At 44.2% G+C, this 23,967-nt stretch overlaps 1 protein-coding gene across 1 annotated transcript in view; it reads right to left on the bottom strand.

The window, feature by feature from the left end:
- Positions 1 to 639: 639 nt before the first annotated feature.
- The window catches only part of col26a1 (collagen, type XXVI, alpha 1), a 53,504-nt gene continuing 30,176 nt past the window's right edge, over positions 640 to 23,967 (bottom strand). Inside the window, exons 4-14 of the mRNA XM_071340014.1 lie at positions 19,945 to 20,006; positions 19,670 to 19,802; positions 19,369 to 19,476; positions 17,418 to 17,540; positions 8,881 to 8,964; positions 8,645 to 8,697; positions 2,857 to 2,919; positions 2,679 to 2,714; positions 2,528 to 2,572; positions 2,218 to 2,302; positions 640 to 2,038 (exon numbers count right to left, since the gene is read on the bottom strand). Coding sequence (XP_071196115.1) covers positions 2,037 to 2,038; positions 2,218 to 2,302; positions 2,528 to 2,572; positions 2,679 to 2,714; positions 2,857 to 2,919; positions 8,645 to 8,697; positions 8,881 to 8,964; positions 17,418 to 17,540; positions 19,369 to 19,476; positions 19,670 to 19,802; positions 19,945 to 20,006 — 794 coding nt within the window. The 3' untranslated portion in view covers positions 640 to 2,036. The remainder of the gene's footprint in view (positions 2,039 to 2,217; positions 2,303 to 2,527; positions 2,573 to 2,678; positions 2,715 to 2,856; positions 2,920 to 8,644; positions 8,698 to 8,880; positions 8,965 to 17,417; positions 17,541 to 19,368; positions 19,477 to 19,669; positions 19,803 to 19,944; positions 20,007 to 23,967) is intronic.

Raw genomic sequence — 23,967 nt, 5'->3', positions numbered from 1 at the left:
ACCCTCCCCTGGACTTTTTGGTGATGCGTTCGGAGTACGCATCTTGAGGGGGGGGGGTTATGTCACGTTCCTGACCTGTTTTCTGTTTAGTTTTGTGTGTTAGTTGGTCAGGACGTGAGTTTGGGTGGGCATTCTATGTTGTCTGTTTCTATGTTGGTTTAGGGTTGCCTGGTATGGCTCTCAATTGGAGGCAGGTGTTTGGCGTTCCTCTAATTGAGAGTCATATTTAGGTAGGCTGTTCACAAGGTTTGTTTGTGGGTGGTTGTCTCCTGTGTCTGTGTCGATGTTTGCACCATACGGGACTGTTTACGGTTTGTTCATTTCATGTAGTCTGTTCCTGTTCATTTCGTTCTTCACGTTGTATGTAAGTTCGTTGTTCAGGTCTGTCTACTTTCGTTTTGTTATTTTGTATCATTTTCAAGTATAGTTCGTTTTCGTGTTTGTTCGTTTTGTTTATTTAAAATAAAATTCATGTCATTTCAACGCGCTGCACCTTGGTTCAATCCCTGCTCCTCCTCTTCGGATGAAGAGGAGGAGGACCGCCGTTACAGTGTCTTAAAATAGGCTACGTTTACAATTCCATATGTACACTAGAGCCATATATCAAAGGTGCAGAAAACAACGAAGACAAAAATCCCAATCAGTCAAAATTTGTGAATTTTATGAAAATAACGTTTTTCAAAATACTGTGCCAAGTCAAACGAAAACAAAAAACACCTACTTTAAAAAAGGGAACGTACTGTAAAACTGAACCATTCTCCTCAAAGATTAAGAAAAACCGAAACACACAAATATGAAGTAATGAGTCATGAAATTGTCAGAGACATGCTGTAGGGAAAGACATAACAGTTGAGCTGCAATAATAAACTGGTTACACACTCTGCAAATGAGTTGGCAAGGACTCCACACCCAATATAAAAACGGTCATATGAGAGCATCCAACACACAACCACATTCCATCTCCAATCCAACACACGTTTATTCTATTCAACCTATTTAGAAATGTGGTTTTCAACAGGCGCATAAAAAACATTATGTAATGTAAAAATTGAAGTTAATAATAACTCCAGACTGAAAGAAAGAAAAGGTGAAGCTAAAAGTAAGATCAACGGGTCATATTTTATTTTACAGTTGGCTATTCAACAGTTTCACCTGCTACACCAGCCTACTTGTTGAAACAGGACTGCAAAGCAAAAGCGCTACCTAGTGCTACAGCAATTAATGTTACCTCAAACCATGTGAGGCGATGTAATCTGATATCAACATGCATGTCCATCTGCTCCAATGATATGCAACAGTGGCAGATACAGTACAATATCCCCTACTGCATCAGATACAGAATCATTACTATAAATATAAAACCGAAACAAAACCAATTTATTTCCCTGTTGTGTTCAAATCAAATTCAAACCATTCAAAAACAGAAAACAAATCTTCTCAAGTCTTCTAAAAAACAAACAGTACAGATATGATCTAAAATCAGACATGATATTCTTACTGAATACAGATAAAAAAAACTAATATATTTATCCTACTGGCTATAGTATCTCCTTTTACCCTTGGTACATCCTACAGTTCCCAACAGGAGTATGTCATTGAGAATATCCACATGTTGAAGCCAGTACCAGCACCAAAGTTACACAATTACATTTAAATAACATGACTACGATAATGACAACAGTACTAAAAGTCAATGTAAAAAAACACACATTATAAACAGGCCAAATTCAAGGATCTGAGTAAGAGAATTCTGTGATTCCATGAGTATTGACTGGTCATCCACTCTGACCCAGAGAACACATGGTACGTCTATCTCAAAGTCTTACCCAATCACTGCTCATATACAAACCATGCTCCACTACACCCCTTGGCAGGACCATCTAATTGCCCCTCCTCCTCACTCTTTCCTCTCCAATCAGCTTTCTGTCTCCTGTGGTGAGAGAGTGGAGCAGGGTTTTGGGTCCTGCCATTTTGTTTTTAAACATGGGCACCAGGTCTGACAGGATGTCCAGGCCAGAACCAGATTCTAGTGGGTTTTCTGAGAAATGACCAAAGAGAGAGAGAGAGGAAGGAAAGGATTGGGGATGGAGACAGAGGGAGATCAATTTAATCTCACAACCAGGACTCTCCAATACAACATAACTTGTCACTGATAGACACAGTGATTGCTTGGAATTGGACCCTGTTGTTTTCTGAGTAAGGGTGTGTGTCTCTCACAGTGAATGCCGATCATGTGCTCCAGAATGAGAACCCTCTCAGCCAGGATCTTCAGAGCCTCTCTCAGCTGCTGCAGCCCCTCCCCCTGGACAGAAACACATCAAGTTCAGCTATCAAGTTCAAATTCAGCTTCCATCAGGAACTATATGTTAAGGTCTAATTCATTTATTACAGTACAATTACGGTATACTGTATAACTACTAAATACTACTACTGTGCTCCTATTATGACTGCTTTTTCATAAGAGTGAGGTATTGCAAATGTGTCTCTGTGGACTATTAAATCATATAGAGGGAATGTGTAGGGTCACCTCAGCCTGGGTATCTTCTGGCTCACCCTTTGGCCCTGGTACACCCTAAAAACAGAAACACAAATGGAAAAAACACAGGTGGTTGGCAAAGATAACAATTTGTATATATGTTTAAAAGCAGTCAACTTTTGTATCTTCACTGTGTACTCACTGGCTGGCCATGTCCTCCCCTGAGTCCTGGGGGTCCCTGTGAGGAGACAGACATTGTATGAGTGATGTAGACTCATCTCATGTATAGACTGTACATAGAGTCTTTCAGTGTGGAATTCCCATCAAATAGAGTCATCTTTATTCAAGATGGTCACTTTAAAAAGGCAGCCAAACCTCACCCTTTCACCGGAGTCTCCTTTAAGCCCACGATCCCCAGGCTTGCCTGAGGGACCAACACCAGCCTGGAACACAGAGATATAATTTCTTGCACTATTCTCCCATTGACATCAATGTATGATTTACAAGAATAACAAACACATACAGTGGGTTCCGGAATTATTGGATCCTTTGTTAAACATGAGATCCCCATACTGTATTTATTTATTTATCTTGCTCCTTTGCACCCCAGTATCTCTACTTGCACATTCATCTTCTGCACATCTACCATTCCAGTGTTTAATTGCTATATTGTATTTACTTCGCCACCATGGCCTATTTATTGCCTTAACTCCCTTATCTTACCTCATTTGCACTCACTGTATATAGACTTTTTGTTTTCTTTTGTTCTACTGTATTATTGACTGTATGTTTTGTTTATTCCATGTGTAACTGTGTTGTTGTATGTGTCGAATTGCTATGCTATATCTTGGCCAGGTCGCAGTTGCAAATGAGAACTTGTTCTCAACTAGCCTACCTGGTTAAATAAAGGTGAAAAAAATATATTAAATAAATAAAATACTAATAAAATTGCTCAGAGAAAGAGATTGTGCTTAACAAGTAAGAAAAAAATCTAAAAAAGATAGTGGTCAAAATGATTATATCCTTTGTTTTCAATACTACAGCCACTGGCGTACCAGACATCCCTGCAGCCCCCGTAAGGCGGGGGGGCCCATGAGCTCTGGGGGCCCATGCACCTGTCATCGATGTCAATTTTTATTTATTTAATAAATCATTGTGACAGTAACCCTCCAAAAAGTAATTCATAAACCTTTCTAATTTCCATATGTACTAGGAAGCTAAGAGTTTATTTCTTGGGCTTCAGGAATGTGACTGAAAAAGTGATTCGGGCCTTAAAAATAATCTAAACATTAATTGATTTAAAGTAAGGGGATGTCGGTGAACAAATTCCGTGGTCAAGGCTACAATGGCACCAGTGCAATTAGTGGAGCATATTCAGGTGTTCAAAACCGAGAGACACATTTTTCATAGGTAGTTATTTAGTTATTTTAGGTGCAATATTGAGTTGAGTTTTAGTTGCAATATTCGATTATCGCTGGTATATCTTGGCATGCTTCATACAAGACTAAGTTTAAATTGTGTGCAGCGCAATGGACATACACTTAGTGTACAAAACATTATGAACACCTGCTCTTTCCATGACATAGATTGTCCAGGTGAATCCAGGTGAAAGCTATGATCCCTTATTAATGTCACCTGTTAAATCCACTTACATCCGTTTAGATGAAGGGGAGGAGACAGGTTAAAGAAAGATTTTTAAGCCTTGAGGCAATTGAGACATGGATTGTGCATGTGTGCCATTCAGAGGGTGAATGGGCAAAAAATATATTTTAGTGCCTTTGAACGGGGTATGATAGTAGGTGCCAGGCGCACTGGTTTAAGTGTGTCAAGAACTGCAACGCTGCTGGGTTTTTCACGCTCAACAGTTTCCCGTGTGTATAAAGAATGGTCTACCACCCAAATGACATCCAGCCAATTTGACACAACCAGCATCCCTGTGGAATGCTTTCGACACCTTGTAGAGTCCATGCCCTGACGAATTGAGGCTGTTCTGAGGGCAAAGGGGTTGCAACTCAATATTAGGAAGGTGTTCCTAATGTTTTTTACACTCAGTGTATATTGCACAATGTCTCAGGAAAGTCTGGGTTGACTAGCCGTAACATAAATGTAAATCCGAGACCCTGAAATTAGTATGATATGTTATGTTTGGTTATATAAGATACTAGGTCACTTAAGGCAAAAACGAAAGGAAGGTGGTTGGTCGGAGTGGATGGGTGGGCGTATAATGCGAACGTCTAGCAACCCAAAGGTTGCGTGTTACATTACATCTCATTACAGACAACTTTAGCATTTTAGCAACTACTTTTTAGCTACTTTGCAATAACTTAGCATGTTATCTAACCCTTCCCCCTAACCCTAACCCTTTTAGCTAACCCTTCCCCCAACCCTAAGCATAACACTTTAACCTAACTCCTAACCTTAACCCTAACCCCTAACCCTAACCCCGAGCCTAGCTAATGTTAGCCAACTAGCTAACGTTAGCGTTAGCAACCTATCCACCTAACTAACGTTAGCCACAACAAATTAGAACTCGTAACATGTCATAAGTTTTGCAAATTCGTAACATATTGTACGATTTGCAAATTCCGTAACATATTGTACGAATTGAAATTCGTAACATAATGTACAAATTGTAATTCATAACATATATGAATTGTAATTTGTAACATACCAAATGAATTGTAATTCGTAATATATCTTATATAATGGACGATGGACATCCACAAATTAATGCATACCATAAGAAACGTAACATAACACACTAAATGGAGTGTCGTGGCTTTACGTACAGAATAATATGAAATGCTCTGACCACGTTGGGGTTGGCAATACTTAGTATAGAAAACAGTCTTCCAAGAGAAAGAAAGAGAAAAAGAGACAGAGAGAAAGAAGCAGCAAGAAGGACTTCAGGAGACCAGGGGAGTCCCTCAAGTTGGATTTCATTTACCTTGAATATTGCAGCCCATTTGTGTAGGCTATTAGCCAGAAAAAACCTACTGAGTTCAAATTCAGACTACTTTTTCCCCTCATTGTTAGGCTATTTGATGTGTAGTTTTTATTACAAAGTTGATAAATAGCAGCTAAATACGGAAGGCTATACAATGCATTCGGTAAGTATTCAGACCCCTTGACTTTTTCCAAATCCTTATTCTAAAATGGATACATTTTAAAACAATTTTCATCAATCTACACACAATACCCCATACTGACAAAGCAAAAACATGTTTTTAGATTTTTTTGCAAATGTATTGAAAACCCCCCCCCCCATAAATATCACATTTATATAAGTATTCAGACCCTTTACTCAGTACTTTGTTGAAGCACCTTTGGCAGGGATTACAGCCTCGAGTCTTCTTGGGTATGACGCTACAAGTTTGGCACACATGTATTTGGGGAGTTTCTCCCATTCTTCTCTGCAGATCCTTTCAAGCTCTGTCAGGTTGGATGGGAAGGTACGCTGCACAGCTATTCTCAGGTCTCTCCAGAGATGTTCGATCGGGTTCAAGTCCAGGCTCTGGCTTGGACACTCAAGGACATTCAGAGACTTGTCCCGAAGCCACTCCTGCATTGTCTTGGCTGTGTGTTTAGGGTCATTGTCCTGTTGGAAGGTGAACCTTCGCCCCAGTCTGAGGTCCTGAGCGCTCTGGAGCAGGTTTTCATCAAGGATCTCTCTGTACTTTGCTCCGTTCATCTTTCCCACGATCCTGACTAGTCTCACAGTCCCTGCCGCTGAAAAACATCCCCACAGCATGATGCTGCCACCACTATGCTTCACCGTAGGGATGGTGCCAGGTTTCCTCCAGACGTGATACTTGGCATTCAGGCCAAGGCCAATGGTTTCATCAGACCAGAGAATCTTGTTTCTCATGGTCTGAGTCCTTTAGGGCTCTTTTGTCAAACTCCAATCAGGCTGTTATGTTCCTTTTACTGAGGAGTGGCTTCCGTCTGGCCACTCTACCATAAAGGCCTGATTGGTGGAGTGCTGCAGAGATGGTTGTCCTTCTGGAAGGTTATCCCATCTCCACAGAGGAACTCTGGAGCTCTGTCAGAGTGACCATCGGGTCCTTGGTCACCTCCCTGACCAAGGCCCTTCTCTCCCGATTGCTCAGTTTGCCCGGGCGGCCAGCTCTAGGAAGAGTCTTGGTGATTCCAAACTTCTTCCATTTCAGAATGATGGAGGGAACTGTGTTCTTGGGGACCTTCAATGCTGCATAATGGTTTTGGTACCCTTCCCCAGATCTGTGCCTCGACACAATCCTGTCTCTGAGCTCTACAGACAATTCCTTCGACCTCATGGCTTGGTTTTTCCTCTTGAAATATTAAAGGAGAGCTGCACACTCTAGGAGCTCAGATGCAAGCTGTCTTCATCAGGGTATAATGACAAACACTGCGGGGTGACTAATTTATATAGTGTCAAAGGACACACACAGGTGTCTGTAATCATGGCTGGGTGTGGCCTGATATCATTGGTTAATTCTCATATATTAAAATAGCATATAAAAAACATAAATGGATAGCATACGATAATAGATACAATTTGGCTACATAAGCCTACAAATATTTACAATAGCAAAATCACAAGAATGGCTTCAGATCAAAGTCTAACATGCACTGTCAACTGTGGGACCTTATATAGACATTTACCGCAGGTGGACTCCAATCAAGTTGTAGAAACATTTCAGGAATGATCAATGGAAACAGGATGCACCTGAGCTCAATTTTGAGTCTCATAGCAAAGGGTCTGAATACTTATGTAAATAAGGTATTTCTGTTTTTTAGTTTTAATACATTTACAAACATTTACAAAAACGTGTTTTTGCTTTGTATTATGGGGTATTGTGTGTAGATTGATGAGGAATGTTTTTATTTAATCAATTACAGAATAAAGCTGTAATGTGGCATAATTTGGAAAAAGTCAAGGGGTCTGAATACTTTCCAAATGCATTGTATAGTTAGAGATAGTAGACTACACTGCATATTGAAACAATCCCCAGTAAGCTATTGTTTTGAGGATGGACTGATTGTATTATTTGGCATTAATAGATAGAAAGTTATTGTGCGTAATACCTATCTAAGGTGGGAGAGAGCGCGAGGGCGGCTCATGTCATGCAGGGGAGGGTTGTAACGGCTTTCGTCTTCCTCCTCGTCTGAGGAGGAGAAATTAGAAGGATCGGAGGACCAATGTGCAGCGTGGTAATTGTTCATCTTGATTTAATAAAAGTGAACACTCAAAATACAAAAACAACAAATGTGAAAAAAACGAAACAGTTCTGTCTGGTGCAGACACACGAAGACTGAAGACAACCACCCACAAAACCCAACACAAAACAGGCTACCTAAATATGGTTCCCAATCAGAGACAACACAAACACCTGCCTCTGATTGAGAACCATATCAGGCCAAACACAGAAATAGGAAAACATAGAAATACACACATAGACTGCACACCCCAACTCACGCCCTGACCATACTAAATAAAGACAAAACAAAGGAAATAAAGGTCAGAACGTGACAGTACCCCCCCCCCGCCCCCCACAAGGTGCGGACTCCGGCCGCAAAACCTGAACCTATAGGGGAGGGTCTGGGTGGGCATCTGTCCGCGGTGGCGGCTCTGGCGCTGGACGTGGACCCCACTCCACCATTTTCTTTGTCCGCTTTCTTAGCGTCCTTTGAGCGGCGATCCTCGCCGCCGACCTTGGCCTGGGAACCCTAATAAAGGGCCCCACTGGACTGAGGAGCGCCTCTGGACTGAGGAAACTCCTCCGGACTGAGGGGCAGCTCCGGACTGAGGGGCAGCTCCGGACTGAGGGGCAGCTCAGGACTGAGGGGTAGCTCATGACTGAGAGGTAGCTCAGGACTGAGGGGTAGCTCAGGACTGAAGGGCAGCTCATGACTGGCGGGCACAAGGGTGCTGGAGTATTGAAAACAGGGGATCCAATACAATTTTGGTATGACTTGTTAAACAAAATATCTTTCTCTGAGCAATTGTACTAATATAAAACAATATAATTGTTAAAAAAAAAATTGCATACAATATAGCTCAGTATTTTTTATTTTGTACAGTCTTTTTTGCTAATCTTTATCAAGGGATCTTATAATTTAGGACACCACAGTCTCAAATTAGGATTCTGCTGCAGGATGTACATGAAAGTCCAATGTTATACATACGTTTCTCCCTGGGGTACCTGGGTTTCCAGCAGGCCCTGTGGGTCCCGGACGGCCTCAGGAGTTGGAAAATGGAGATTATAGTTTTCCAAAATATTCTGACAATATCCACTTAAAGGTCCCACTTGGTGATTAGCTGATAATGGGGAAGTAGTATTCTATTTTCCCCTAACTAACATTATGACACTATTATCATTATGACTTCATGGTCATGCCAGCGGGGGTGTCAGTGTTTATACCTGGGGGACCAGGGGATCCGGTGGGGCCTGGGGGACCGGTCACAGCTCTTTGGTTGTTCTGTGAATGGAGCGCAGCTTCTTCATCTATACCCAAAACAAAAACAGCCATGGCTTAGGTGCAACAGGTGCTCACTGTGCTCTAATTACATACTACATGTATGTACTACATGTATGTACTGCATGTATGATCTTCAAGTTTGAGAGTACTTCCATTATTTACATACGGTAGCTCTGGTGGTATTTTGGGTTGTGAATTATTGTCAAACATTGGAGATGATAGGTTGTCTTGGTTGGTTGTCACTGTGGGTGTGTTGTGAGATAGTGCCACACCCATCATGGTTATTGGTTGAGTTAGGGAGCAGAAACTCTGGTACTAGTTCAGCATCCCACTGCAGAGACGGTATCAACAGGAGGAAAATTCCAATATTCTTGGGAGCAATGCCACTGGAACTAATTTCTGGTGCACTATAAACTTGTCTAAAAATTAGACTACTTCCTGAAGTGACCCCCCCCCCACACACACACATCACTCAACTGAAACAGGCCTCTCTCTCTCTACTCCTCCTCCTAACCTCAAAATACCTGCAGCATTGAGGTTTGACTTGAGAACCTCGCCTTGCCGTTTATTGAGCAGTTTCTGGCTCCGAGGCGGCCCAGGGTTTCCAGATTCAGGCTGCTGTGCTGACAGGTTACAAATTGGGTCTGATTTACAGCAGGCAGACTGCAGCCAGAGCCCAGGTTTAAACAAAGACAGCCCACCACAATAATAATATACAGCTTTCCATGACATCCGAGTGGGAGCATTTTGCCCTCTGCTGGTCAAAACTGGGAAATGCCTCAGATGGAGGTCAATGGAACATGTATATAGACTTCTACAACTTACAATTTTACAGTTCATGGATTTTAGCCAAAGTCCTCTATTAAATGTTACAGCATGAATTAATAAGGCCTACATATTCTATATGTTTCGTTTCATATGAGGTCATTGTCTCTCAAACACTCATACATTACTACCACTGACTGCCCTCCTCCCCTAGTATGCATATTTATTTCCGGTTAGAACCATTAATTACTATTAGACTTCACATGTCTCACAGATAATAGTACTACAGGAAGAAGGTGATATGCCACTCCAGCATTATAGGAACATTCTAGTCATCCATTTTTTAAATTTTTTATTTAACCTTTATTTAACCAGGAAGGGCTCATTGAGATTTAAAATCTCTTATTCAAGAGCGTCCTGGCCAAGATAGGCATGACAGACAAACAACATGAAAAACTACAAGTAATCTAGTAAAAACCATAGAATTCACAAGAGTATAACAAAATCAAAAACAGCAAATTAAAAACATTGACAGGTCAGGGAATCAGTCTCAAGATCATTCATCAGTGATTTAAAAATACCAATCGGGATAAGTTCTTCCAGTTTAAAAGTATTTTGTAAGGCATTCCAAGACGATGGCGCAGAGTACATAAAAGCCCTTTTACCAAATTCAGTTCGGACATTTGGAACAGTTAGCAGGATAAAGTCCAGCGAACGAAGAGAGTACCCACCACATTTCTGAACAATAAAAATGCCCAAATAAAAAGGTAGTAAACCCAAAATGGCTTTATAAATAAAAGTATACCAGTGACTGAGCCTACGAGTGACTAGAGAAGGCCAGCCAACCCTGGTATACAAAGTGCAGTGGTGCGTAAGGGTTTTGCCGTTTAAAATAAATCTCAAAGTGCCATGGTAAAGGGTGTCAATTTATCTCAAACACTGAGCGGAAGCATTCATATATAAAATATCCCCATAGTCTAGTAAAGGCATAAATGTAGCTGATACTAGCCTCCTTCTGTCTTCAATAGAAAAACAGGCCTTATTCCTAAAATAAAATCCCAATTTCAGCTTCAATTTTTGAAGTTGTTGAATATGCAATTTAAAAGAGAGGCCGTCATCAATTAAAATTCCAAGATATTTATATGAGGTTACAACCTCAATCTCCTTGCCCTGACAGGTAGTAATAGGTGAAAGGTTCAGAGGTCTATTTCTTGCTTTAGAAAACACCATTAGTTTAGTTTTGTCAGTATTGAGGATAAGCTTCAATTGACACAAGGTATGTTGAACAGTATAAAAAGCAGTTTGCAAGTTCTGGAAAGCTTTTGTAAGAAACGAGGCACAACAGTAAATAACAGTATCATCAGCATAAAAATGAAGTTGCGCATTTGACATTTATGTCTAAATCATTTATATAAATAGTGAATAAGAGAGGACCAAGTACAGAGCCTTGGGGCACACCATTAAAGACAGACAATTTAACAGACATAAGCCCATCAAATTGAGTGCACTGAGTTCTATCAGACAGATAGTTAGCAAACCATGCAACTGCATGCTCTGAAAAACCTACACTCGACAATCTCTGCCTTTGTATAGCATGATCAACTGTATCAAAAGCCTTAGAGAGATCAATAAAAAGTGAGACACAGTGCTGTTTTTTATCAAGGGCTTCAGTGATATCATGTAAAACCTTCATGGCTGCTGTAATTGTGTTATGCTTCTTCCTGAAGCCCGATTGGTACATTGATAAAATAGAGTTAGTAAATAAAAACTATTTTAGCTGTTCACTCACAAGGGTTTCAAGTATTTTCACTAGGGGTGACAGCTTTGAGATTGGCCTATAATTATTTAAAAGAGTTGGATCTCCCCCTTTTAAAAGTGGTAGGACAAATGCTGATTTCCAGATTTTCGGAATTTCATTACATTCCAGGGATAGATTGAACAGATATGTAAGTGGTTCAGCTATGAAATCAGCTGCCAGATTTAAAAAGCAGGGATCCAAAAGATCAGGACCTGCAGGCTTTCTCTGATCTAAGGATTTCAGGGCTTTATGTACCACCTGCACTGAGAAAGGCAAAAAGCTAAAAGTTTGACCAGCTCTCACTGGTTCATACACACAGGGTTGTACAGAGACAGAGGACACTGGTTCAAACAGCCTACCAGATGATACAAAGTGCTCATTGAAACAATTCAGAGTTTCAGTTTTGTCATATACAGCAACAGAGTCCTTCAAAACACATGACATCCATATACAGCAGTCAACTGAAATCTGTCTGAACCATCATTATCAACTTTATGGTTTATGGGGACTCACTATTGACTGATAAGATATGTATTTTTGCAATGGAGACATTATCGGGTATTTGGATCCAATAAAACCTACATGATAAAACCTAGATTACTTTTTCCATGGTGTTGTGAGGGCTCAGTATATATTATAGCTCTTGGCAGACCGGTTGCCTGTTGTCCATTGAGGGTTCTTCGTGTAGGAAGAGCATTTTAACAGGCATAGAGAGGGCTGTTCCACTGATGGACTTCCCAGATATGGGCCAATGGGACACCTGGTGAGACTACACTTTGCATGTCAATTGGCTTTAACGGTGTCATGACATATTTTTCTTTCTTCCATAAAATGTTCCCCAGGTGTAAGAGGCTTGTGGAAATAGGTGGGAGAGTAATGTCTCCCAATATTATCAATTGATCGCTATCAGTAATTTACTATTGAAACAAGGTCTCCAGATATACAATATGTGTGGCAGATGGCCCTGATGTTACGCGGGGTGGACTCAGACGAGGAGACAGGGATAAGGTAACCAAGGTATTTATTGAAAGGTGGGGGAGATGGGGTGCAGGCCAGGGGTAGCAGGAACTGAGGCTGCGGCAAGGGGAGTAGGGGCAGGGTAAGCAGGTCCAGAGCGGAATCCAAGGAAGCAGTATAGTGAGGGTCCAGGGCAGGGAAGCAGGACAGACGAGATGAGGGACTGGCGACAGGGAACAGGGAACAGAGTCAGAGCGGATGGAACTGTAGCAGAGAGAAAAGCAGCATCACGCTAGGGAAAACAAGAACAAACGGCTTGAAATGTAGACTGACTGAGCAGAGGCTACGATCTGGCAGCGTGAAAGTGGCAAGGCTGAGTATTTGTAGAGGTCTTGATTATGGAACAGGTTGCAGCTGGTGGGGATCTGCTCTGACTCCAGCATACCTGTCTCCACTCACACAATCAGATACACCCACACAGAGAGAGAGAGGGAGCGAGCACTGGGGAGTGGCGGCAGGTTAGGGAGTGGCAGATGTAACAGCACCCCCCCTACGCCCGACCAGGCTTATCTGGGTGTAAGGTATGGAAATCCCGTAAGAGTGAATGGTCCAGAATGTGACGGCGGGGCACCCAGCAGCGATCCTCAGGCCCGTATCCCTCACAGTCCACCAGGTACTGCCAGCCGCAACCTCGACGTCGCACGTACAGAAGCTGCCGGACGGTATAGGCAGGATGGTCATTGATGAGCCGATGGGGTGGAGGAGCTGCTGCAGGAGGAGACAGAGGACTGGAGCAGACAGGTTTAAATCAGGGATACATGGAAGGTAGGATGGATCCTGAGAGTTTCAGGCGCACCGCAGAGGGGTTAATGACACGGTCAATCTCAAAGGGACCAATGAATCGGGGGGAAAGTTTATTCGATGCCACTTTCAACGGCAGATCCCAAGAAGAGAGCCATACCTTTTGGCCTGTTGTGTAGACTGGAGCTGAGGCACGGCGACGGTTGGCTTGGGACTGGGTCCTGGCGGAGGCACAGAGAAGAGCAGCCCGGGCCTTCCTCCAGGTATGATGACAATGCCACATCTGGTCATGGACAGAGGGAACCGCAACCTCTTGGGCGGGGAACAAGGGAGGTTGGTAACCCAGAGCACACTCGAAAGGTGACATACCTGATGAGGCGTTGGTGAGGGTGTTGTGGGCATATTCAACCCAGGGTAGCTGGGCACTCCAGGAAGAAGGGTTAGCAGAAGTCATGCAGCATAGGGCAGTCTACATCTCCTGGTTGGCCCATTCGGTCTGGCCATTGGTCTGGCCGTTGGTCTGGGGGTGATATCCAGAAGACTGACATTGATACCAAGAGCTGAACAGAAGGATCTCCATACCTGGGATGTAAACTGGGGTCCCCTGTCGGAAACGATGTCAGTGGGAATGCCATGCAGATGAAACACATGGGATACCAGCAGGTCCACAGTTTCCCTGGAGGACAGGAGCTCGGAGAGGGGAATGAAGTGAGCCGCTTTGGAGATTCTGTCAATAATGGTGAGGATGAGTGAGTTACCGTTTAATGGGGGAAGGCCAGTGACGAAGTCCAGAGCTATGTGTGACCAGGGGCGACTGGGTATGGGAAGGGGGTGAAGCAGACCGGAAGTGGGTCTAGTGGAGGTTTTGTTCCGGGCATAGACCCAGCAGGCTGAGACAAACTCCCGGGCATCCCTCTCCACGGTGGGCCACCAAAAGCGCTGGCGCAGGAAGGCAAGGGTCCGGTTCATACCAGGGTGACAAGTGAGATGGGTAGAATGGGTCCACTGAAGATCAGAGCGAACAGAATCAGGAACAAACGGAGCATTTCTAGGACCGTTACCCGGGTCAGGCTGGTTTTGCTGAGCCTGGCGGATATGGGACTCGATCTCCCAGGAGACGGAGGCAACGATGCAGGTGGATGGCACAATGGAATCTGGCTCGGAACCAGTGTGGTCGGCGGTGAACTGATGGGAGAGGGCGTCAGGCTTGGTATTCCTAGAACCGGGGAGATAAGTGAGTGTGAAATTGAATCTACCGAAGAACAAGGCACACCTGGCTTGCTGGGAGCTCAGACATTTGGCAGTCTGGATGTAGGACAGGTTTTTGTGGTCTGTCCACACGATGAAGGGGAGTACAGAGCCCTCCAGCCAGTAACGCCATAACTAAAGAGCCAGCTTAACTGCCAGGAGTTCACGGTTACCGATGTCAAAATTATTCTCTGCAGGTGAGAACTTATGGGAAGCGAATGCACATGGGTGGAGCTTCTGATCAGAGGGGCAACGTTGAGACAGAACAGCACCTACCCTGGTGTTGGAGGCGTCCACCTCCACAATGAACTGGAGTTCTGGGTCTGGCTGAGTGAGGACCGGAGCGGAAGTGAAGCGACGTTAGAATTCCAGGAACGCTGCCTCTGCCTCAGGGGTCCAGTGGAACGGAGTGGAGGTGGTGAGAAGTGCTGCCAGACGGCTGTAGTTGCGGATGAAACGTCTGTAAAAATTGTCAAACCCCAGGAAACGCTGTAGCTGCTTCAGGTTTGAGGGCGCAGGCCACTCTGTGACTGCCATGAGTTTGGCAGGGTCCATACGTAACAGTCCCTGTGCAATACTATAACCCAGGAAAGACAGAGGAAGCATGGAACACACATTTTTCAGCTTTAACAAAAAGCTTATTCTCCCACAGCCATTAGAGAACGTGTTGCTGGTGAGCCTCTGGGTCCTTAGAAAAAATCTGAATGTCAACCAAATTGCCAAAATGAAGCGTCCAATCACATCCCTCAGCACATCATTGACTAGGTTCTGGGAAACAGCAGGGGCGTTAGTAAGACCAAAAGGCATGACCAAATACTCAGTGGCCAACTGGTGTGTTAAACGCAGATTTCCACTCGTCCCCCTCTCTGATGTGGACAAGATGGTAGGCATTCCAGAGGTTGAGATTGATGAACCCTGTGGAACCATGGAGGGGGGCAAAAGCAGAACTGATGAGTGGCAAAGGATACTTGTTCTTCACTGTGATATTATTCAGCCCACGGAAGTCTATGCACGGCTTCAGTAACCCATCCTTTTTATTTACAAAGAAAAAAACAGCACCTACCGGAGAGGATGAAGGCCTTATAAGTCCTGCAGCCAGGGAACCAGTCCATAGCCTCATGCTCGGGGCGATAGAGGTTATACAACCGGCTACTGGGGAGAGGACCTCCAGGCAGGAGGTCAATGGGGCAGTCGTATGGGCAATGAGGAGGCAGCGACAGGGTGTGGTGCTTGCTGAAAACAGGAGCTAGATCGTGATACTCGGGAGGAACTGTTGACAGGTCCGGAGGTTCTGGAATGGACTGGGGCACAGACTAGGCAGGGGCAAGGGCAGCAAGTAAACAATTAGAGTGACAAAATGAACTCCAAGTGGTTACCATTCTGGTGATCCAGTCGATCTGAGGGTTGTGTAGCTTTAACCATGGATGGCCAAGAATCAGGGGAGATTGAGGGCAGTCTATTATGTGGAAACTAATCCTTTCCTGGTGGTTTCCAGGATGACAGGGACGGTTCTCTCCCAGACATGGGTGAGGTGCTGTCCATTGTGAGCGTTGGTATCGAGGGGTGAATCGAGTGGAACAGTGCCCAACTGGGTAACGACACCACGGTCCTGGAAACTCTCGTCGGCGCCCGAGTCGATGAGAGCAGGCTGAGGAAAGGCCTGGCTCTGCCACACGAGGGTGCCATTAAGCAGGGGTCTGGGGGAGATGGGCATGATGATTTGGCTCAACAGTATATTCCCCACTACTGCCGAGCCACCTCTTTTGCTGGACGCAGGGAACAAGTGGAGACAAAGTGACCAACCTGGCCACAGTATAGGCAGCTCCAAGTGCTGATTCGCAGCTGCCTCTCCTCTGGAGAGAGACGGGCCCGGCCGAGCTGCATGTGTTCAGGTTCTGGAAGAGACTTGGGAAGGGAGGCAGTCGGGGAAGTAGAACAAGGCAAGGAAGCAGATGTTGTTATGGGGCATGCAACCTTACCTGCCCTCTCCTTCCGACGCTCACGGAAACGGTTGTCGATGCGGATGGCGAGAGAGATGAGCTCATCGAGTCCATCAGGCTCATCCCTGGACACCAACTGGCCAGAACGTACTGTTTCGCGGGGTGGAGCAGGTGAACCCAAGTGCAGACTCAGATGAGGAGACAGGGATAAGGTAACCAATGTATTTATTGAAAAGCGGGGGGGAGATGGGGTGCAGGCCAGGGGGAGCTCGGGCAGGTAGCAGGGAACGAGGAACTGAGGCTGCAGCTGGGGCAAGGGGAGTAGGGGCAGGGTAAGCAGGTCCAGAGCGGAATCCAAGGAAGCAGTAGAGCGGGGGTCCAGGGCAGGGAAGCAGGACTGACGAGACGAGGGACTGGCGACAGGGACCAGAGTCAAAGAGGACGGAACTGTAGCAGAGAGAAAAGCAGCGTCAGGCTAGGGAAAACAGGCACTACAGGAATAACAAGATCTATGCAGGAACAAATGGCTTGAAATGTAGACTGACTGAGCAGAGTCTACGATCTGGCAGTGTGGAAGTGGCAGGGCTGAGTATTTGTAGAGGTCTTGATTATGTAACAGGTTGCAGCTGGTGGGGATCTGCTCTGACTCCAGCATACCTGTCTCCACTCACACAATCAGATACACCCACACAGAGAAAGAGAGGGAGGGAGAGAGCACTGGGGGAGTGGCGGCAGATTAGGGAGACACAGGAGGAGAACTCTACATCTGAAATAATGGATATTCCAAAATGTCCTAGATGTCAAACTGTCAATGGCAAGAAAGAGGTCAAAAATCACACGAGACTCCTGAAACACTTTCAGAATGAAAAATCAATCATATTAATGAATGTGGTATCCCTATATGGCCTACGGCTTAAATTTCTTTCTGTAGTTCTTGACTTAAATTAATTGGTGTAGCAGGGATACTCACACTGGCCCAGCTCCCTCAGACCAAACACGTCTCCTCTGTAAGAGAAGGAAGAGGCTGGCCCCAGAGGCCCCGCTGGCCCAGGTACACCTCTCTCCCCTTGGGCTCCTCGCTGGCCCTGGGGCCCTGTGGGAACCAGAGCACAGTCAGCCTCAACACAACACTGTCCTTACACATACCATACACATCTAATGTGTGAACATGCACATGTGCAAGTGTCAAACTGATTTGTACCTTTATATTTGATTGAACCTTTATTTAACTGACTTGCCTAGTTAAATAAACCTTTCTGGACTACCCATCCTGGATCCGGGATCATTCTCAGAAACGCTGACTAGCATAGCCTAGCCTAGCGCCACAGTGATATAATATAATATAATTTCATGAAACCCCAGTTCCAATACAGCAAATGAAAGATAAACATCTTGTGAATCCAGCCAACATGTCCAATTTTTAAAATGTTTTACAGCGAAAACACAACATATATTTATGTTAGCTCATAAATATATGTAGCCCAAAAATATATGTTTTGGGCTATTGTGGTAATAGCCCAAAACACAACGCCATTTTTCACCGTAAAGATAGCTTTCACAAAACCCACAAATAGAGATAAAATTATTCACTAACCTTTGAACAACTTCATCAGATGACAGTCTTATGACATCATGTTATACAATACATTTATGTTTTGTTCGAAAATGTGCATATTTATAGCTACAAATCGTGGTTTTACATTGGCGCCATGGTCAGAAATGGCTCCAAAACAGCCAGAATAATTACAGAGAGCAACGTGAAATACAGAAATACTCATCATAAAACATTTATGAAAAATACATGTTGTACATATAATTAAAGATACACTGGTTCTTAATGCAACCGCTGTGTTAGATTTAAAAAAATGACTTTAGTAAAAAGCACAGCATGCAATAATCTGAGACAGCGCTCAGCCATTCTCCGCCATGTTGGAGTCAACAGAGTCAACAAAAATACGAAATAACATCATAAATATTCCCTTACCTTTGATGAACTTTCATCAGAATGCAGTGCCAGGAATCCTAGTTCCACAATAAATCGTTGTTTTGTTTTAGAATGTCCATTTCTTCTGTCGAATTAGCAACTTTGGCTAGCATGTGTAGCTCACGTGTCCATGAAGATTTGACGCATTGAACGAAAACTTCTAAATGTGATAATAAAAGTCTAATAAACTGGTCAAACTCAGTTGAGAATCAATCTTCAGGATGTTTTTCTCATATATATCCAATAACGTCCCAGACGGAGCATTTCTTCGTGTCATTGCAGACAAAGATATGACATACCCAGGTGCGTTGCCAAGTACTGCCAATATGGCTGATCTGTCACTCCAAAAGCTCTCATTCGGTCCCACATCAAGCTAGACACCTCATTCCACGTTCTACTGCCTGTTGACATCTAGTGGAAGGCGTATGAAGTGCATACAGATCCATAAATACAAGGCAATTGAATAGGCGATGCCTTTCACAGAGACCCATTTCAGAATTTTCACTTCCTGTTTGGAAGTTTGCCTGCCAAATGAGTTCTGTTTTACTCACAGATATAATTCAAACAGTTTTAGAAACTTCAGAGTGGTTTCTATCCAATAGTAATAATAATATGCATATCATATGATCTAGGACAGAGTACGAGGCCGTTTAATTTGGGCACCATTTTATCCAAAAGTGAAAAGGGCGCCCCCTATTTCCAAGAGGTTAAGAACAAATCCTTATTTACAATGACGGCCTACCCCGGTCAAAACCGGACAACGCTGGGCCAATTGTGCGCCGCCCTATGGGACTCCCAATCACGGCCGGATGTGATTCAGCCTGGATGCGAACCAGGGACTGTAGTGACGCCGGCAGTGCATTAGACCGCTGCGCCACTCGGGAGCCCCAAGTGATAGTGTATGGGTGAGATACAGAGGTGGGGGGAAGACTTATACCTCTGGGTCCCATGGGTCCAGGTTTCCCTGCTAGGCTTGTCTCTCCAGTGAGTCCAGGGGGTCCCGCCACACCTGGGGGTCCAGCTGGCCCTGGGAGGCCTCTGGCTCCTTGGAAAACAAACGATTTAACAACTCAGTCAGAATTCCACCCGATTCAGACACTTCTTTAAACATTTGGTGCACTTTTCTGAAAATCCATAACACAACAGAATCAAACAGTTGCCATATAAAACTATAGAGGAAGAAAAGTGAATAGTTAACCATCGGAGGTTCAGTGAGGTCCTGCTGTAAAGCGCCTCACCTGGTAGTCCGATTGCGGGGGGAGTGATGGGGGTGGGTTTGGGTGCTCCCAGTCCCACCTCGTTATCTGATGACCCATCTGGGGAGTATCTGAATAGGAGAGGTGGTGGTCCCACCTCCTCCAGCAACACAATCTGACACAAAATGAAGGAAGATTAGTGTTCAGTCCTGCTGAGATAGGAGCTAGATTTTTTAGAATATCAGTTCTCATTACATTCATGTACTGTATGTAATACTGTAATACTGTAATGACAGGTTTGGTTGCTGCAAGATTACCTTGGATTCAAGCATACTCAGTCTATCATTCATATCAGCATAGCCAGTGCAGTTCATACACTCTAAGGAGAGAAAAAAAGAAAGAGATATAGGTAAGTAAGTAATACAGTGTAGCATGTTGCTTCAAGTTAGAGATACTAGATTAACTCTCAAGTTGGCAGAAACAGGTAAGACTCACATCTTTGTCCTTTCTATCCATCCATACCAATTCATGGTGCATCAATGTGCAATAATGCAATTCCAATAGTAGGGAACATCAGAAAAGACAGGCTTGGTTTCGCATAAGAAGACACATTTCCTAAGCCAGACTACCACAAAAGAGAAAACAAACACGCACTGTGTTGGCCCATACTGTGTTGTTTGTAGAGAGAGACGGTTCATGTAGTGGTTGGGACATTATGAAGTGAGCCAGTCAAAGCAGAAGCACATTGCCAAGGTGACACAGGATGGATAGACAGCAACCTCCCGTTGCTCAGATGACATATGGGCTGGAAAGAGGGAGAGAATAGGGTGAGAGAGGTGAGAGATGGAGAAAAAGACAGAAAAAGACAGAAAGAAAGATAGATAGATAGAGGAAGAGTGAAAGAGAGAGACGTGAAGCTTTCCTGGCAACCTCCCTGACCATTTATCTTCTCTCTTTGCCAGAGAAAAAACCCTTCCCTTCTCCTTTTCCAATTCTACCAACTCCTGGCCAAAGTGTCCTTCTCTGTCAGGCTGACACTTGGCATCTGCCATGTGTTCAGACTGCACCGCCACTCTGCCCCGCTCCAGTGCCCGACAGAGACACCCGCCACGGATAAAAGCATCTGCTAAAGTTGCTTTGGATAAAAGCTAAATGGAATATATTATATATTTTATTATATATTATACATTGATTGTGCCATGTGGATGTGCTTATTAATAAGTGGAAAGAACATTTCTGGCCTAACAGTTGTGTTTTTAGCTCCAGTTCTCTGAGTAATGAATGTGACATCAGTGTGAAGGTGGTCTAATTCATCACCTTGTTCTCAGCTCATTAGGAAGGTGTGGTGTGTGCTGAGATTGGGAATCATGGAACATCGCAAGACCTGAGGTGGGATGCCAAGAGACAGACAAGGGAATGTGACGACTTTATCAACAGTTTTAAAATGTGTTTACACTGTTATTTTAAACTTAAATCCAATTGAAAATTTCACAAATCCAATTGTATACACAATTTGTTTTTAGGAAGTTTAGTTGCTGTCATGTACACAAAACACTGCAGTTCATGGGCCTCCCGAGTGGCGCAGTGGTCTAGGGCACTGCATCGCAGTGCTAGCTGCGCCACCAGAGTCTCTGGGTTCGCGCCCAGGCTCTGTCGCAGCCGGCCGCGACCAGGAGGTCCGTGGGGCGACGCACAATTGGGCTAGCGTCGTCCGGGTTAGGGAGGGTTTGGCCGGTAGGGATATCCTTGTCTCATCGCGCTCCAGCGACTCCTGTGGCGGGCCAGGCGCAGTGCGCGCTAACCAAGGGGGCCAGGTGCACGGTGTTTCCTCCGACACATTGGTGCGGCTGGCTTCCGGGTTGGAGGCGCTGTGTTAAGAAGCAGTGCGGCTTGGTTGGGTTGTGCTTCGGAGGACGCGTGGCTTTCGACCTTCGTCTCTCCCGAGCCCGTACGGGAGTTGTAGCGATGAGACAAGATAGTAATTACTAGCGATTGGATACCACGAAAATTGGGGAGAAAAGGGGATAATTTTTTTTTTTTTTAAACAACTAAAAAAAACACTGCAGTTCATGAAGATCATTCTAAGCATAGGCCTGGCATTGTCTTGATCAACCACAAGGATATTGTCAATTCCCAATCCTCTCTCCATGGCTATGTTTCCAATCTTGTAAGAAATATAATTCCTACATACAGTATCAGTAGATTAAGTAGACAAAGGAGCTGATCGTGGACTACAGGAAACAGAGGGGCTAGCACGCCTCCATCCACATCGATGGGGCTGTAGTGGAGAGGGTCGAATGCTTTAAGTTCCTCTGTGTCCACATCACTAAGGAATTAACATGGTCCACACACACCCACACAGTTGTAAAGAGGGCACGACAGCGCCTCTTCCCACTCAGGAGGCTGAAAAGATTTGGCATGGGCCCTCAGATCCTCAACAATGTCTACAGCTGCACCATTGAGAGCATCTTGACTGGCTGCATCACCGGTTGTTACGGCAACTGCAAGGCACCCGACCGCAAGGTGCTACAGAGGGTGGTGAGTATGCCCCAGTACATCACTGGGGCAGAGCTACTTGCCTGCCAAGACCTCTATAACAGGCTTTGTCAGAGGAAGGCCACCAAAAATTGTCAAAAACTACAGCCACCCAAGCCATAGACTCTGCTACCGCATGGCAAGTGGTACCAGTGCACCAAGTCTGGAACTAACAGGACCCTGAACAGTTTCTACCCCCAAGTCATAAGACTACTTAACAAGACTGCTAAATAGCTAACCAAATGGCTACCAGGACTACCTGCATTAACCCTTCTTTACACTAACTCTCTTGCACTGTCACGCCCTGACCTTAGTTCCTTTTTTATGTCTCTATTTTGGTTTGGTCAGGGCATGATTTGGGGTGGGCATTCTATGTTTTTGTTCTATGTTTTATATTTCTATGTGTTTGGCCGAGTGTGGTTCTCAATCAGAGGCAGCTGTCTATCGTTGTCTCTGATTGAGAACCATACTTAGGTAGCCTCATCCCACCTGTGTTTTGTGGGTAGTTGTTTTCTGTTGTGTGTCTGCACCAGCCAGAACTGTTTCGGTCGTTCTCTTTGTTATTTTTGTTATTTCAGTGTTCATTAAATAAATATGGTTGTCCTCTCCTTCCAACAGCCGTTACATGCACACACATAACATGCGCACACATGCATACTGACGACACACACACACACACACTGCTGCTACTGTCTATTATCTATCCTGTTGCCTAGTCACTTTACCCCTGTCTACAGTACAGCGGAGGCTCCTCAGAGGAGGAAGGGGAGGACCATCCTGCTCAGTGAATTTCATAAAAATAATCAGATAAAACTATACTAAATATCTTCATGTCACCAAATAATTGATTGAAACACACTGTTTTGCAATGAACTACACCGTACTACACTGGCTCCGATGCTCGTCGGATGTGGCAGGGCTTGCAAACCATTACAGACTACAAAGGGAAGCACAGCCGAGAGCTGCCCAGTGACACGAGCCTACCAGACAAGCTAAACTACTGCTATGCTCGCTTCGAGGCAAATAACACTGAAACATGCATGAGAGCACCAGCTGTTCCGGAAGACTGTGTGATCAGTCCCACTTGGCCAAAAGCCAGAGAAAATGTCCCACTTGGCCAAAAGCCAGAGAAAATGCAGAGTGCCAAATTCAAGTAAATTACTATAAAAATCTAACTTTCATTAAATCACACATGAAAGATACCAAATTAAAGCTACACTAGTTGTGAATCCAGCCAACATATCAGAATTCAAATAGGCTTTTCGGCGAAAGCAAACTATGCTATTTTCTGAGGATAGCAACAGAATAAACAAAGAGAGAGAAGCATATTTCAACCCTGCAGTCGCGACACAAAACGCAGAAATAAAAATATAATTCATGCCTTACCTTTGACGAGCTTCTGTTGTTGGCACTCCAATATGTCCCATAAACATCACAAATGGTCCTTTTGTTCGATTAATTCCGTCGATATATATCCAAAATGTCAATATATTTGGCGCTTTTGATCCAGAAAAACACCGGTTCCAACTTTCGAAACGTGACTACAAAATATCTCAAAAGTTACCTGTAAACTTTGCCAAAACATTTCAAACTACTTTTGTAAGACAACTTTAGGTGTTTTTTAATGTAAATAATCAATAAAATTGAAGACGGGATGATCTGTGTTCAATACAGGATTAAAACAAACTGTAGCCAGCTTTTTGGTCACGCGCCTCTAACAGGACATTTCCAGTGACCCTAGTTCAAGATGGCCGTACTTCTTCATTACACAAAGGAAAAAACCTCAACCAATTTCTAAAGACTGT

Source organism: Salvelinus alpinus, chromosome 13, assembly GCF_045679555.1.
Source record: "Salvelinus alpinus chromosome 13, SLU_Salpinus.1, whole genome shotgun sequence".
Lineage (NCBI taxonomy): Eukaryota > Metazoa > Chordata > Actinopteri > Salmoniformes > Salmonidae > Salvelinus > Salvelinus alpinus.
Note: the sequence above shows the minus strand (reverse complement) of the source record. Positions and strands in the feature narration are given on the sequence as shown.